The following is a 15092-nucleotide window of genomic DNA, read 5'->3' as shown; positions in this document are numbered from 1 at the left end:
GGGCGACTAATGGGGTGGCACTTAGCATCTGCCGGGAGCTCTTCTGCTGGAAGAGGCGTGGGATGATCATAAATCTCTCATTCTGGTCTGTGCTGGGTCTGTGCGTAGAGGAAGAGGCTTCCAGGACGGCCGCTGGGGAAGCGCAGAGCCGGCCTTGGACTGCCTCGCCCGGCAGCCCGCCCGCTGGGGGTGGCGATGGTACTGGCTCTCTGTGCCGTCTGCGGCCCCCTCTGTGGGACGGACGCCCTGCTCGGCTCTTGTCCCTCTTCATGTGGCTTTCCCTGTCCTGGTTTCCTGCCAAGGCTCTGGGTGCTGTTGGGACGCTCACTCCTCCAACACAAAGTAGCTATTCACTGTGGTTTCCCCCCAGAGTAGCAAGGGCACAGTTTTCAAAATCAAGGTCGGTCTCTTAAATAGAAAAAAAAAAAAAAAAGCGCTCTCCAAAACACTTTTCCCCTTGTTCTCGTTTTGACTCTTTTACTGCGGCCCCCTTTCTCCCGGGATGCGATCCTGGTGGCATCCGCTGCAGGGCACCATGGAAAGCCCTGAGCGGCTTCACCAAGTGATGGGAAAGCCCTCTGCTCGGTTTCCTTTTGAGTTTTTTGTCTTTTTTCTTTAATTATGGAGATAAACATGGTTTATACTTTTTGCAAGTTTATATTATTTTGCTGAATCAAAGTAATTTATTGATTTGAAACAAATTTGTACTTTGAAAAAGTGATTTTTTAAAAATGAGGGCTGTCTTGGAATAAATCTATTTCAGCTCTCTTTTTCCTCTGCCTTATCTGGTTTTCATCTCGAACGGTGGCACGTCTGCCGTGTTGAGCGGCTCCTGCAGCGGCCTGGGTCTCAGATGTGTTTGTAGAGCTGCTAGAACACGTCCTGCTTAGCGAGGCCAGGACCTCCCCGAGGGACGACTCTGCTCATGTGGACATGGGTCGTGGCTGCCGCTGTCTTGGTGTCTGTCGTTTTCCAAAGACTTATGTAGGGAACGGCTCATCTGTAAGGGAGGGGTCTTTCTCTCTTGAGCTGGGGGCTCTTCCTGTCTGCTGCCTTCGCGTCTCACACGTGGGTCAGGATAGTGTTAATTTACACGTGTAGTGTTCAAGTTTGACAGGACTTAGAGGTGGTTTAGTCCGTTTCTGCCCCTCCCCGTGTGTCCCGTGTGAGGAGGACAGAAGCCCAGGCTTCTGCCTCGGGACGGGGCCTCAGGCGAGCCTGCAGGCTCGGCTCTGATGCGCATGTGCACGCCTGGCCCTCCACGGAGCCGGTGGTCATGTGTGTGCTCCTTATCTGTTTCTCTGAGGTTACCGAATCATTTCTTAGGCACATTTAAAAAATTTAAAATAGCCTTTGAAATAACAACTCTTAACCCTCATTTAATACAATGGTGCTGTAATGTGTGCCTAATGTGTATCTTTATCTTCAAGTGAAGTTACAGCATGCATACAGAAAACAGAATCCCTTGGGTCTTATGATGTTGCTATTAGTTCTTTCCTCGGATCCCATATTCTGGGTTGGCTGTGCTGCCCCTGAGTACCTTCATTAATGCAAACGCTGTGCCTGAAATTCGGTGTTTGTGCTTTAAACCAGATTGCAGTGGGACCCTGAGACATTACTTTCCCATTCAGAACAAGTACCAGTTTATCATTATTATTTACCTAATCTTTTTGTGTGCGTTTGTAGAGCAGTAGAAATTTCCTAGCTGCTTACAACAGTGTGGTGGACACTGAAAAACCCACTTGAACGTCGCTGTACTTTGTCTCCTAGGGGCCCAGAAGATACCTGCTTTGAGTTTGGGGTCTTTCCTGCCATCCTGAGCTTCCCACTGGATTACCCATTAAGTCCCCCAAAGATGAGATTTACCTGCGAGATGTTTCATCCCAACAGTAAGTGCTGTGGGGTGTGGGTCCGACAGCGAGGTGTGGGATCGTGTGGGTATAGGACAGGTGCTGTCGGCGATGTAGAGCTCAGAGGGTGTTCCCTGGGTGCTGATCTGCAGCCACTTAGCCGTGGTGGTGTTGACGTCAGTTGAACGACTGCGACGTAGATGAAGGAAAATGTGGACCTGACGCCGGACGCCGTCTGACCTCCGGCGGGTCGGTCAGAGGACACGAGCATGGCTGTGTGCAGAGGGCGACGCCAGCCCCTGGCCCCGTGTGGTTGCTAACAGTGGGGACCGGTCAGAGCAGTCTAGGCTTTCGGCCCCAGAGAATCAGTCAGCTGAGCTGCACTAGACCGTATATTACAGTTTGATATAGATATTTTACATGATCTACAGTAATATTTGATAATATAGAATGATAGTTCTGGATTCGATGAGAAAAGCAGGTTATGTTTAATCATGCTTGTTACAATTTTTTTTGAAAAAATTCACATGTAAATATAAATAACTGGAAATGTAGCACAAAATTGTCGAAAGTGATTCTGTCAATAATGGGATTTTTTGTTTTTATAAATCTTTTTTCTAAAATAAACATGTATTTTAAAGAGGGGGAAATGACATCATTAAATAAATTTATTGGACTTAAGTTGGAACAGTGTCTGGTAGTAGGCATTGGAGTTCCTGAATATGGCTATGGTTTTTATTTCTTCCTTTTACAAGAGGGGATTATAGATAAGACAGTTAGTAAGAAAATATGTTGTATCTTTAATGATCATATTTAGGATAATGTTCCTTTTTTAAAAAATTTTTTTAAAGATTTTATTTATTTATTCATTTGACAGAAAGACAAAGAGAGCACAAGCAGGGGGAGCAGAGGGAGAGGGAGAAGCAGGCTTCCTGCCAAGCAGGGAAGCCCGCTGCGGGCTCCATCCCAGGACCCTGGGATCAGGAACCAGCTGATCCACCCAGGTGCCCGTAGGATGATGTTCCTTTTTATAAATGATGATTGCCACTAAATCATGATCTTGTAGAGATAGTTGTAGAGAAGAGGAGCAAGTAAGATACACTGTTTTGTAGAAATGAAATATTTTCTTATTTGAGTCAGATTCCTTTTCCTATGCTTTTCTGCATATGAAATAGCTCAAGGCTAATTTAATCCATGAGAGCATTTACAGAACTTTCTGAGCCTTTGATACCCCTTGGCGTACAAATGAACCCACCTCGCAGTTCTCCCCTAGCCTGCACCTGTCTGAGCACCTCCACAAGGGGGGGAGGCCTGCCCAGACCCCTGCCCCCACTGAGAAGGGTCTCAGGATTACCCGCCCGTTGGACATTCTGTCCAAACCCTCATTTGGAATTTCTCATGTCCCGCTGATGTTACATGTGGGTAGTTAGCTCCCTCCTCAGAGAGACCATTTTGAATTTTTCTTATCTCACACTGGTGTAATTCTGTGTGCACAGTAGGTGCTCAGAAACACTCCTTCTTTCGAGAAGGCTGGCCATGAGGTGGCCGTGATCGAGGTTGGGTGGTGCGTGTGTATGGGCGTCCATCATATTGCTGTTGACTTTGGCATGTGTTTAGGATTTTCTGTCATGCAGAGTTTAAAAATATGTTGTGGTGCATAGAGTTGATTCAAGAAGTCAGCAGTTTCAAATTGATTGACTGTAAAATGCAACAATAAAAGGATTATGAGCAATTACGAAACAGTGAGGTTGTATTGAAGATGAGCACGTTCTTGAGAAGAGCACCTGGGACGTGGTGTCAGAGACCGATGTGGCCGCCAACGGATGATTCGATCATATACCCACAATAGTCTGATGTCCAGATAGTTAATACAAGTAGCTTTTAAATTTGGCCTTAGTGTAAGTGGATGTGTGTTATTTTTATTTTGTAAAAATTATTTTTGAGAACCACTTAGTAGGTTTACCAAATTGGTCAGTCCATAAATACTTTAAAAGAATAATTCAGCACATGTGCTGAGACTTGCTGGGATACAAGAGTGAACAGATAATAAAAGGTGGGGGCCTCGACCATCACGAGCTCCCCGTCTGAGGGCAGGGGTAGACACGGATGGAAAAATAGAGATAAATGTCAAGTCACACCACGAGGCCAAGGAGGGCGCACTGTGGAGGTGGTGGTTGAGCTCACCGTCTGCAGGGAGAGCAGTAGGAGTTACCCAGTGATCTGTGGGGGGTCAGGAGGGTCTAGCACATGTGAAGGCCCCTTGGAGGGAGCAAAGGGGCCAGACCAGTTCAGGTTGGTCAGTAAGAAGGAATATTTGCGCCAGGAGCAGTGGAGATCCACTGAGCGAATCGGAGTGAGGGAGGGAGTAGCGTGGCCAGCGTGGTCTTTGAAGGGTCACTGGCAGTGGTGTAGAGGACAGATTGCAGGGCTGGGATACCAGCGTGGTGGCCTGGGGAACGAGAGACCAGCAGTGTGGAACCAAGCCTGGGCATTGACAAGGGAGGGATGGGGGCGGGGAGGGATTAGAGGGAGGCTTGGGGTGGGAAACTGAGGCACCCCGTGAGAGAGGAGGGGGCGGGGACACAGCTGCTTCTCTGTGTTTCTGGGTGTGCCCGGTCACCGTGTGGCGGTACCACTGGAGTCGGAAACCTCATGGCAGAGACTGTCCAGAGCCGTGGGCGCCCAGGCCCTGTGCAGGGCCCCGCGGAGGGGCATCCTGATGTCGACGGCAGATTCGCACACGCTTTCCCTCTGCGGGAGGTTGCACAGGTTCTGGGCGGCCAGAGCAGAGACCTCTGGGATAGGGGTGGTCAGAAGAACAAGGAACGATTTACCAAAGGGAGGCCCTTAGAGCCGCTCAGGTTTCTCAGTGGTCAGGGGGTTCTGAGCTCACGAGCGAAGGGGACTTACATAAATTTATTCTGAATTGTCTGTTGTTTTTATTATTGTAAGTTACCGGCCTTACAGTTTTCTAGTTGAGTCTATCCTGGGTATGCACTGAACCACCCGAGAATCTCCTGTGCGTGAAAGAGAGACATGACAGATGCCTGCAGTGTCCTCGGTAGCATTGGTCACACATTATGAGTAGAAACGCCTCTTTACCCAGACCGCAGGCTTCTGGTTCCTGGTGCTGCGTGGTGGGGGTGGCGTAATTGGACACAGCTGATCTCCAGAGGCACAGATGACCATCACCTGTCTTTGTTAGAGTGAGTCCCCAGGAGAAGCCAGGGCACCTTCTTCCTTCGTGGTGTTTCGGTAATCCTGGTTGCCTTCATCCTGGTGCTGTGGATATAGATTTTTCACAGTCCAGTTCCAGGATTTCATGGTGGAATTAGAGACATCTCAGAAATCAGCTCGGAAAGTTATTGTGAGTAATCCTAGTTATAAGAGTTATTTTGCTGAAATATTTCACTGCCAGGTAACCTTTCCTTTATTTAGTGCTTTTAGATATAGTACTAAAAAAGAAAAAATCCCTGTGAAGGTGGAACCATTGGGGGTGCCTGGAACCAACCAGATGGGCCTAGAGCCTGGTCGGGGGGCGAGGGGTCCACCTGGCCGTGTGGACCTGAGCGTGGCGCTCGGGGCTTGGGCTCTGCTCCAGCCCTGTGAACAGCCGGCTTTCCGTGTCTGCACCGCTTACCTTCTTACCGCGGTGGGGCCCGGCCCCGTTCTCTCGGCTCACCTGCTGTGTTCTGACCCCTGCAGTCTACCCTGATGGCAGAGTCTGCATTTCCATCCTTCACGCTCCGGGCGACGACCCCATGGGCTACGAGAGCAGTGCTGAGAGGTGGAGCCCCGTGCAGAGCGTGGAGAAGATCCTGCTGTCGGTGGTGAGCATGCTGGCAGGTAAGGCGGCCGTCCCGGCCCCCGGAGGAGGGAGCCAGACAGCGCGGGGGCTGCTTCTCTGTCCTCATGTAGTTTTTCCTTTATAAGTCATTTCGGTTTGCGATCTACATACGCTGTTTTCTGCTTTTTCGTTGAGTTATTTGTATATGCTTTTCCAAGTGTAAGCAAGCTTTTCATACTTACGAATTTTAAAGTTCCTGTTGTTATCTATTGTATGTTGACCAAAATGAGCCGCGCTCCAGTCCTCAGGCATCGCGTTCGTGGAATGGGTGTCTGTTGGGGCACCTGCTGTGTCGCAGACGCTGGGTCCTGGGGTGTCAAGCTTGGTGTGTCCTAAACCCCAACTTTAAGGCCTGCTTTCTGAGGGGACTTTCCAAATCCACAGTGGTTGCCAGTCACTGATCCATCCTGATGGAGACACACACAGGGGCTGTTGGGCCCGGTCCCACGATGGCGCTGTCTGGGATGAGTTTAGAACGTGTAGGAGGTAACGAGCTACGGGGGAGGGAGAGGCATTCGGGGTGAGGCCTCTGGCCCTCGTGGGGGCACTGCCCGCACCGGTTATGGCTCCAGCTCAGCGGGGGGCAGGGGAGACTGAGCCTCCCGGGGATGTCAGCAGTGCCCTAGCAAGATTGTCCTCGCGGCAGGGTGCCTGTTGGGCAGCTGTCGCGGGGGCCTGGGAGGAAAGCCCTTCCGGCGGGTGCCAGGGACAGCTGTGGGGCGACAAGGATGGGGGCGCCGGGGGCTGAGGCTTGCTGACGTGCACGGTGACTCCTGTGTTTCTGACCTCAGCGCTGGGGTGGAGGGCCGCCGTCTCTGGGGACAGGAACCCAGAGGGGCCGGATTGAGAGAAGAGTCTGGCGTGGGAGTGTCCGTTCTTGGCGGTTGCTCAGCCGAGGCCAGCTGTGGAAGTGAGGCTGCGGGCTCAGGTCTGGATAAGATGGTGGGTGAGCGGCAGGACAAAGGGGATGAGAAAGGGCACGAGGGAAGGAGAGGGGTCCTCAAGGAGCGCAGGGAGGAATGACCTAGACGACCAGGAAGGAGAGAAACGGAGGAGGGCCGAAAGTGCTGTGGGAGGTCTCGGTGGGCCCTTCGGGTACCGCGAGGGCAAGGACGTCGTGCGCGTGCGTGTTGGCGGGCGGGAGCGCCCGCCTCTCCGTTCACACGCTGAGGGCATCGAGTGAATGGCGGTGGGTCGGCTTCTTCAGGCGTCAGCTGTAGATCATACCATGACACGCAGTTTTGCTATAAATTTTTTTCTTCAAAGGTTTTATTTTTATTTTAGAGAGCGAGGAGACCCAGAGGGAGAGAGAGTCCCAAGCTGATTCTTGAAAGGTTTTAATGTAGGGGCGCCCGGGGGGCTCAGCGGTCGACCGTCCGACTCCTGATCTCATCTCAGGTCTTGATCTCAGAGCTGTGAGTTCGAGCTGGGATTGGGCTCCACTCTGGGTGTGGAGCTTGCTTTAAAAAAAAAAAAAAAAAAAAAAAAGGTTTTCGTGTATCCCTTACGTGCTGCTCTCGCGGAGTACACGCCCTCTCTTCTGAGCTACTTTTCCAGCCCCCTGTCGCCCCCCCGCCGCCCCAGCTCGGCCGCGGCCGGCTGCCCCACTTGGTGCCCTCCGGCCTGGCCTGCTTTAAGAGGCTGCAGCCCTTGGTGCTCTGTGAGCCGTCCGGGCCCTGGGGTTTCTGCAGTCGGACCTGCTCAGGGGTCCCCTGAGCACACACCCTCCTCGAGGCCTGCGGGACCCCGGTCCCCTGCCTCCTGCTCTCCTGTTTCCCACTTCGTAGCTCTGAGTTTGAAACGATGCACGTGTGGACGTTCACAGTCTGTGGGCGCGCTAGATGGTGTGCCCTCTGCACACCCAGGGCCCTGCACGAGGCCTCGCGCACAGGATCTGCCGAGGAAGGGTTTGTTGAATAAATGGGAGGCGAGAAGTCATCTCGGTTGGAGAAACAGAGACGTGGTGGCCGCGGAGGGAAGCGAGGCTGGGGCATAAGGGAACGGCCAGGATCCTGCTTGCGGCCGTGCTGGCTCTTGGCTGTCTGTTCTGTTCTGATCCGGCGCTTCCCGGTGTTCTAGCTCCCTGCCCCGCGGGCCCCGCTGCCTCTGTGTGTGTGTGTCCTGGTCTGTCTGGGGCACCTGCTGCGGTCAGGTGTGCCCCTGGGCCAGACATCCACCTCGCCTTGGCCTCTGGCAGGAGCTGGGTGGGCAGCTGGAGGGAAGAGTGGGGCCCAGGGTGTCCGGAGAGAACGTCTTCCGGACACTCGGGGGGGGTAGGGGTCGCGAGGGTGGGTCCTCGTGCCGCATGCGGGTGTCCCTGACTTCACGCTGCCTCTCAGCCCTCCCTCCCTCAGTCTGTCCTCGGGGAGCTGACTTCCTTCCCTAGCATTTCACAGGCTCCAGAGTCTCCCGTTGGTCTCTGGGACATAGCCTCGGAAAGATGCACGGGGGTTTTAAGTGAAACGGAAGACCTCGCCAGGCCTTTGCTTTCCAGAGGCCCTTTCACAGGGAGGGCGTCTCCTTCTCTTCTCTTTCAGAGCCCAACGATGAGAGTGGCGCTAACGTGGATGCTTCCAAGATGTGGCGGGATGACCGGGAGCAGTTCTGCAGGGTGGCCAGGCAGCTGGCGCAGAAGTCCCTGGGGCTCTGAGGCCCGCCCTCGTGCACACACACACACAGGCACCCAGCCGCGGCCGGCGTTTCTCTGCTGAACGCGTACTGACAGTGACACTCTGTGCTGGTACCAAAAAAGGCAAGCTTGCAGAACCACAGCATCTGTGTTTTTCCCTACCTTTCCCGCTCCAGCAGGCTTCTCTTCTGGAATTATGATGTATGTAGGATGATGACAGCCAGATGCAGTTTCACCATATGCCTGGCAAGGCGGTTCGAGGAGATGATGAGAGCCGTCCCCACCCCCCTCCCGGCCGGAGTGCCCACACACCGCGCAGTGGCTGCCCTTCTGTTGCGGTTGGCGGGGGGCATGTGTGCCACACTCCAGGGGGCCCGAACCAGTACTGCTCCTTTGAAGAAGCAGGGCCTCACAGCCAGAGCAGAGGCTGGGTGGGGCGGCTCTGTGGGCCCCAGGACAGGGACATACCTTTGTTTCCGTGCTTTCCAGTGCTTCATACGTGTTTCCTTATCATCTCATTACATATTTTTTGTTTGTTGTGTATTGCAAACTATCACACTTAAGAGATACTTTCAGGAAATAAATACTTTTTAAAAATATGGATTAATGAGAAACGGGGTGTGTGAAGAGGTTTACTGCTGGTTGTAAAGCTGGTTGACACTTTCTTCCCGGTCATTGCCAAGATTTACATTTGTGTCCTTGTTGACTAGCATAATCACTAGGGCAGGAACACGCGGAGCCATGTAAACACTGGGAGCTCTGAGCTTCTGTACGTGGGGCCGCAGCGGGAGCATTAGCTACCGAGACAGAATTGTTTTTTGCAGCTTGGTGTCAGAAGGGAACGTTCACCCTTGTGAGTGCAGCGCACAGAGGCGTGGTGCCTTGTCCCCAACCTTGGGTGGCGCCCAAAGGCAGCATGGTGCGCGGGTGGGGGGGGCGGGGGGGGGGCAGCGGCACTTAGTTGTGGTCTGTGATTTTGCTGTAGTCCCGGAGCTCCCCAGCCTGGGCGGCTCAGCAGCACAGTACCAGGGCCTCCGTTATAAGCAATAACAGATCTGTTCCATGTAGAATCAGATATTTGGCCTGTTTCAGACAGGTTAAATTTAAATAGGAATCTCTATTTTTGAAATAAGGGACTGTCTGTAAGACATACAGTAGGTTATACTTCCCATTATCCTTTCCCCCCTTTCGGACGCAGGAGTCTGTCTTGCTGAAAGCTGACGCGTACTTTCTTTGTGTTGACAAGTGCTGGTGGAAAGGGCTCCGTCCATGCTGGGCTTCTGTAAGGAAACCAGACTCTTCCTCAGATCTCCCAGGGGAACCGTTTTAAACTTGACGTTCAGTACGAGAACTTGTGTTTGGAAGGGCATCAGGGAAGAGAGGTATTGTAGCCAAAACATATTTGCAGGCCTCTGCACCCAGAGGGAAGGAATGGTCTGTGGGGGGATGTGGCGTGGGGGTGGTCGCAGTAGAGGGGGGCTTCAGTGAAATCTGGAGAAGGAAGAGAGGCAGTCTCTTTGCAAACAAAGTGTTTTTATTCACTTGTATTTATTAAATGGAAACAAAGAATCTCACGTCCTTACTCTGTGGTGGAGTTTAATTACTGTGTTAAAAATAAAGTTCTATATTTTCCCCCTAGTCTGGATTGTATTTTTCCTTGTTGAATTTTATGTAATCCCACAAAAACCCAAGGCTGGTTGCGTCCAGGGCCCGCGGCGGAGGCCCCGAGCGAGGTGTCCCGTGGCAGGAGCCTTTGGAGTGCCACTTTACCCCGAGGCCCCAGTGGCTTCAGAAAGCTGCTCCTTGTTCCCGTGCTCTGCCCACTGTGCCCTCTGCCCAAGGGGACCCTGCAGTCAGCAGCGCGCTGTGGCTGGCCTCTCCTTGGAGCGCGGCGCTTCCTGCCGCTGGAACACGGGCCGTGGGGAGAAGCCGGCAGGGTGAGGCCACACGGTTCTGCAGACATCGGAAGCCGGGCGACTCTGGCCGGGCTCTGAAGCGACAGGCTGTGGACCGGCGTCGGACGCTGGTTCTTCACCGGGACCGTGAGGAGGCACACCTGCCTGTTCGGTGACTTGTGACTGGCTTGCTTCGGCTCCGGGTGCTTTCCTCTGAGCTGCCTCACTGGAGATCTGAGGACGGGCTGTGCCCTCCATGGGTTGAGGAGTCGGGGTCCCCCCGTCAGCCCCCCGACCCCCACCCCCCGGCACAGCCCAGCCCAGCCAGGCTCATTTCATGGACCCTGGTGCCTGCCAGGTGTGTACCTCCACCTCCTCGGGTCCTGCGGCGACAGGAGCCCCCGCTCTGGCACCAGCTGAGCTGACCCACAGAGCCCGCCCCCTCCCCTCGGAGTTTCTCTGCGCCCCCCTCCCCTGCCCGCCACGGGCCTGCCCCTCTCCCTCTCCCTCTGCTCCTGCTTTGCCCGCTTCCGAGGGTGGGGCCCTGGAGGTCACCACCACCTCCTACGGGGCTTCCCCAGCCCCGGCTGAACCAGGAGCGGCACATGTCCTGGGCAGGGGGCGTGGCGGGCACAGGGTCAGCACCGCGACTCCAGAGGTCCGTGGAAGTGTGTGCGCGGGGTGGGTGGTGGCCCTGCTGGGGGAGGCCGGCCTGCCAGCCTAAGGACACGGGATCCACGTGGTGGTCTTTTACCCTTACTTTCCTTTTTGACTCCGTTTATCCGTTCACAGTGGGCAGCTGAACGTGAAAGGAGCGTAGACTGCATAGGTTCACCGGGGAGCCGGGTCTCGTGGCACGGGGAGGCGGGGCTGGCCCTCGTGGCCCCCCGCACAGGTCAGGGAAACCCTGCTCTAGCTGCAGACGAGGGTGTCTGCCGGGCCCAGCCTTCCTGTAGTTCTCAGCTCCTCCTCCCAGGCTGTCCTGGGGCCGGGCCTCTCCGGGGTGGCAGGGGCCTGAGCATCTCCGTGGGACCCCCACCAGGCCGGGGCATCAGGACCCCGCTCAGAAGGGAGCTCAGCACTTGGGGCTGGGGGGGGGGGGGTGTCTGAGGGACGCCAGGTGCCTGGCGAGGGTGGGGGTCATAGTTGGGGGGACGCTGTGGGACCGCGCTGTCCCTCTCCAGGCTGCTGCGGTCCTCGCCACTGGCCTGTCGGAGGTGCCGAACCCCTGCATCGAGCCAGCCTAGGGGCAGCTCCCCCCGGCCCTGGGTGTGGGGACTGCTGTGCAACCAGTGCAGGGAGCAGGGCCCGTGGGCCTCACAGGGGCTGGGCTCCGTTGGGTGGGGGTCACAGACCTGGAAGCTGCTGCCAGGATGGTGGGATGGGCTTGTCCATGTGGGCAGTGGGGAGGGCCCTCAGGCCCCCACAGCGAACCGTGCGTGTGAGCGTGTGCACGGCAGCGACCTCGTGGGCCGGCCTTGGTCCCCGGCCTCCTGTTTGCTGCAGGGAAGCGGTGGTGACAGGTTCCTTTCATCTGTGTGTGTGCATGTGCGTGTGCATGTGGGCTCACCTTTCTGGCAGAGGACCTGACGTTGGAACCCGTTCAGATGGAAACAAGAGACTGAGGGATGGTCTTGTGCTAATGGCTCTTTGAAATCCCGGGTAATGCGCTAAATGAGCTGGAACCACATTAAAGAGTCTCAGCTTCAGGGCAGAGCCGGCTCGGGGCTTCTCACGGGGTTCTCCCACCTGGACCGGTGCCTGCCCGATGGAGCCGCTAAGTGGGCACTTGGCGGCAGCGCCGTCCCTCCCACCAGACCCAGGGCACTACCCCGCCGAGCATGTGCCCCGTCTTCATTAAGACCTGTGTACTTACGTGTGCGTGCGCCACTCCTCCGGGGCGAGAGGCCCCTGTGGCTTTGGGGATGGACTGAGCAGTGGGTGCCTGACCCCCGGCCCCTCCACTTTGCAGGAAGCGCAGTGTCTGCGGGGACAGTAGACATGGGGCCTGGACAGAGCCCGAGCTGGTGCCCTGCCAGATGCCCGCTCAGCGGGGACCCCAGAGCAGCAGAGCCTGGCGGCCTGCGTCGGAACATGTCGCTCCTCCCGTGGTGGCAAGAGCGCAACCCGAGACCAGTGTCCTTGGCACGTCCCCCAGGAGCCTGCCTGCAGAGACCAGGGCCCGGTGGAGGTGCCGTGGCCCCCGAGGGCCTGGGGAGCTGTGCTCCTGGCTACACGGTGCGGGCAAGGCTGAGGGGTGCTTAGGGGCTCTGCCACCACGGTGCGCGGGCCACCCCACCTGCCGCCACTGGCTTCTGAGCCCACCTGGGCCGTGGATCCGAACCCTCCGTGCCTGTCGGGCATCAGCAACACTCCAGCGGGGGGCTTGGCACACAGCAGCCTTCCAGAGCTGGCTCGGTCAGGGCGCCCACTGGGAGCAGGGAGTCCCGCCGCTGCCTCCCGGCCAGAGACCCTGAAGTCAGCTCACCTTCCGGGAGGCTTCTGGCCACACACTGGCAAAAACAGCACCTGTTTGGTGTGGCGGCCAGTCCAGCCCACGGGTGTGTGCGCCACTGGGGCTCTCAGCTCGGGCACCTGGGCAGGCCCTGCAGACATGACTGATGGTCACAATGGGGCAGGTGTGTGTGCCGTTGGCCCCAGTGGGCAGGGGCTGGGGCGCGGCTCCTGGCTCAGCCTGCTCAGGGCACAGGGCGGCTGCATGGCGGAGCAGGATTGGGGCTGACGGGGGACCGTGAGACGGGGCGGGCAGAGGCTGCGGGCAATAGAAGCACAAGCCTCCCTGCTTTGCCCTACCCACCCCCCAGCATGCACGGAGGGTCTTCCCTGGGCAAGCGCCTGCCGCCCTGACTCCTGGTGGTTTCTGGGTTAGCGTGCGTCACACCAGGGGCTTCTGAATTCACACCGCACCCGTATTTCTGGGGGTAGTCCAGTTCGGGGGTGGTGCGTTCTTCCCGGGAGCGAGTCGTTCAGTTGGATCGGCTGGCGCCTCGTCCGGCAGCTGGCGGGGACCTGGCGTCAGCTTTCCGCTGGTGCCTTTGGTTCTGGCGTCAGAGCTCACATGCCTCAAGGAATGCTGGGATTCTTCAGTCTTTTTCCTCCTAGGATCGGACTCATGACCCCAAGATCAAGAGCTGCACGCTCTTCCGAATGAGCCAGCCAGGTGTCCCGGTTTTTATTATTTTTTTATCCAAGCTGACAATCTCCATCTTTTAATTATAAGTGTAATTACGTTTAACGTAGTTATTGAGATGCTTGGAGTTTGGTCTACAGTTTTATTCTTTGTTTTCTGTGTGTTCTCTCTGGTGTTTGTTACTTTGTTCTGGCTTTTCCTGCCTCCCTTCGAGTTACCGGAATAATTCTTAGTATGCCATTTAGTTTATCTGCTTTTTAAACATGATTGATTTGCATTAGAAGTAAATAAATTGTATGTTCTTGTGAGTTGTATTCATCTTTCAGTGGTAGCTTTAGGGATTACAGTCGCCCTCCCTAGAGTCACTGTTTTACCCTTTCAAGTAAAACCTAGAGCCGCGCCCGGCCCGGTCCGCCCTTCGGCTCTGCCCCCATGGTACGTCCGCGCACGCCGGGCCGCCCCGAACTGTGCTGGCTTTGGCTTTCAGTGCTTAAAGAATCTGCGGGAGCAAAAGAGTGTATTACACTTGCTGAGTTATTCTCGATTTCTGTCTCCTTCATCTGCGTGTGGAGGCCGCGGCTGCGCGGGCTTGGCGTGGTCGCCACCGGAGCCCGTTGTCGTCTGCGCCGGTCCTCACTTGGCCTTTGTTCCTGCAGGTGTTTTCCCTCTGGATGGCGGGCTGTCCTCTTGCAGACTTCGGCAGTGCCGCTGCCTGCGCCTGGCTGGTTTCGGATGAGAAGCGCCCGCCATTCAAAGGGCTGCCCCCTTGCTGTCCTCCGCGCCCCCCCCCCCCCCCCGCCCCACTCTCTGGCGCTCACAGGCCCTTGTCTTTGTCTTTGGTTTTCAGGAAGTGGATGATGATGTTTCTGCTTGTGGCTCCTTTGGACTGTATCCTGGTGAGATTCCACTGGGCTCTGTCAGGATGTAGGCCTAGTGTTCGCCAAGTTTGGGGAGTTTTCAGCCATTATTCCTTCAACGATGTTTTTCTTTTTCTTTTTTTTTTTTTTTTAAAGATTTTATTTATTTATTTGACGGAGAGAGACCCAGCGAGAGAGCGAACACAAACAGGGGGAGCGGGAGAGGGAGAAGCAGGCTTCCCGCGGAGCAGGGAGCCCGATGCGGGGCTCGATCCCAGGACCCCGGGACCATGAGCTGAGCCGAAGGGAGACGCTCAACGACTGAGCCACCCAGGCGGCCTCAACCATGTTTCTCTGCACAGATCTTTTCTGTCCGTCCGGGGCCCCCGTGCTTGGGCGCCCGGCCTCGTGGTGCGCGCTCTCCCCCGGAAGCTGTCCTGTTCTTCGGGACGGACGCTTCGTCCCGACGCTCCTCCGTCCTGTCTCCATTCAGCCGTCGAGCCCTCAGAGTAAAATCTTAACTTCGTGTGTTGTGTTTTCTCTTGTTCTCGAATTAGGTCTTCTTGATGCTTTCTGTTGCTCTGCTGAGAACTTCCGGGTTTCCAGTGTGCTCAGCGCGGGCCCCTCACCTCGTGGAGGGCGGCCAGAGTGTGGATGTGCACGCGGACTGTGGGGCAGCTGTCAGGTTGTGTCGTGTTTGCCGACTGTGGGTCTGTGTAAGCTCCCTGGAGACTTTCTCCTTCAGAGCGGGACGTCGGCCCTCCTGGCTTGGACGGAGGTCCCGGCCTGCCTCTGTGGGCGCGGGCTCCGAGGCCGGCAGGTGTCCAGGGCCTTTGACGGAGCAGACACCACTCGGGGTCGGA

General features: G+C 55.9%; 1 protein-coding gene across 4 annotated transcripts in view; it reads left to right on the top strand.

The window, feature by feature from the left end:
- Positions 1 to 9964, top strand: part of UBE2G2 (ubiquitin conjugating enzyme E2 G2) — a 40596-nt gene extending 30632 nt beyond the window's left edge. For 3 of the 4 annotated variants that reach the window (XM_027582866.2, XM_027582868.2, XM_027582867.1), the window contains 3 exons: positions 1771 to 1889; positions 5556 to 5696; positions 8235 to 8468. In XM_027582866.2, the coding sequence (XP_027438667.1) occupies positions 1771 to 1889; positions 5556 to 5696; positions 8235 to 8347 (373 nt within the window). In that variant the 3' untranslated portion in view covers positions 8348 to 8468. Of the gene's footprint in view, positions 1 to 1770; positions 1890 to 5555; positions 5697 to 8234 lie in introns of all 4 variants that reach the window. The other variant, XM_027582865.2, reaches the window with a different exon arrangement.
- Positions 9965 to 15092: the final 5128 nt, after the last annotated feature.

Source organism: Zalophus californianus, chromosome 1, assembly GCF_009762305.2.
Source record: "Zalophus californianus isolate mZalCal1 chromosome 1, mZalCal1.pri.v2, whole genome shotgun sequence".
Taxonomy (NCBI): domain Eukaryota; kingdom Metazoa; phylum Chordata; class Mammalia; order Carnivora; family Otariidae; genus Zalophus; species Zalophus californianus.
This window is presented reverse-complemented; position numbering and strand designations above follow the sequence as displayed.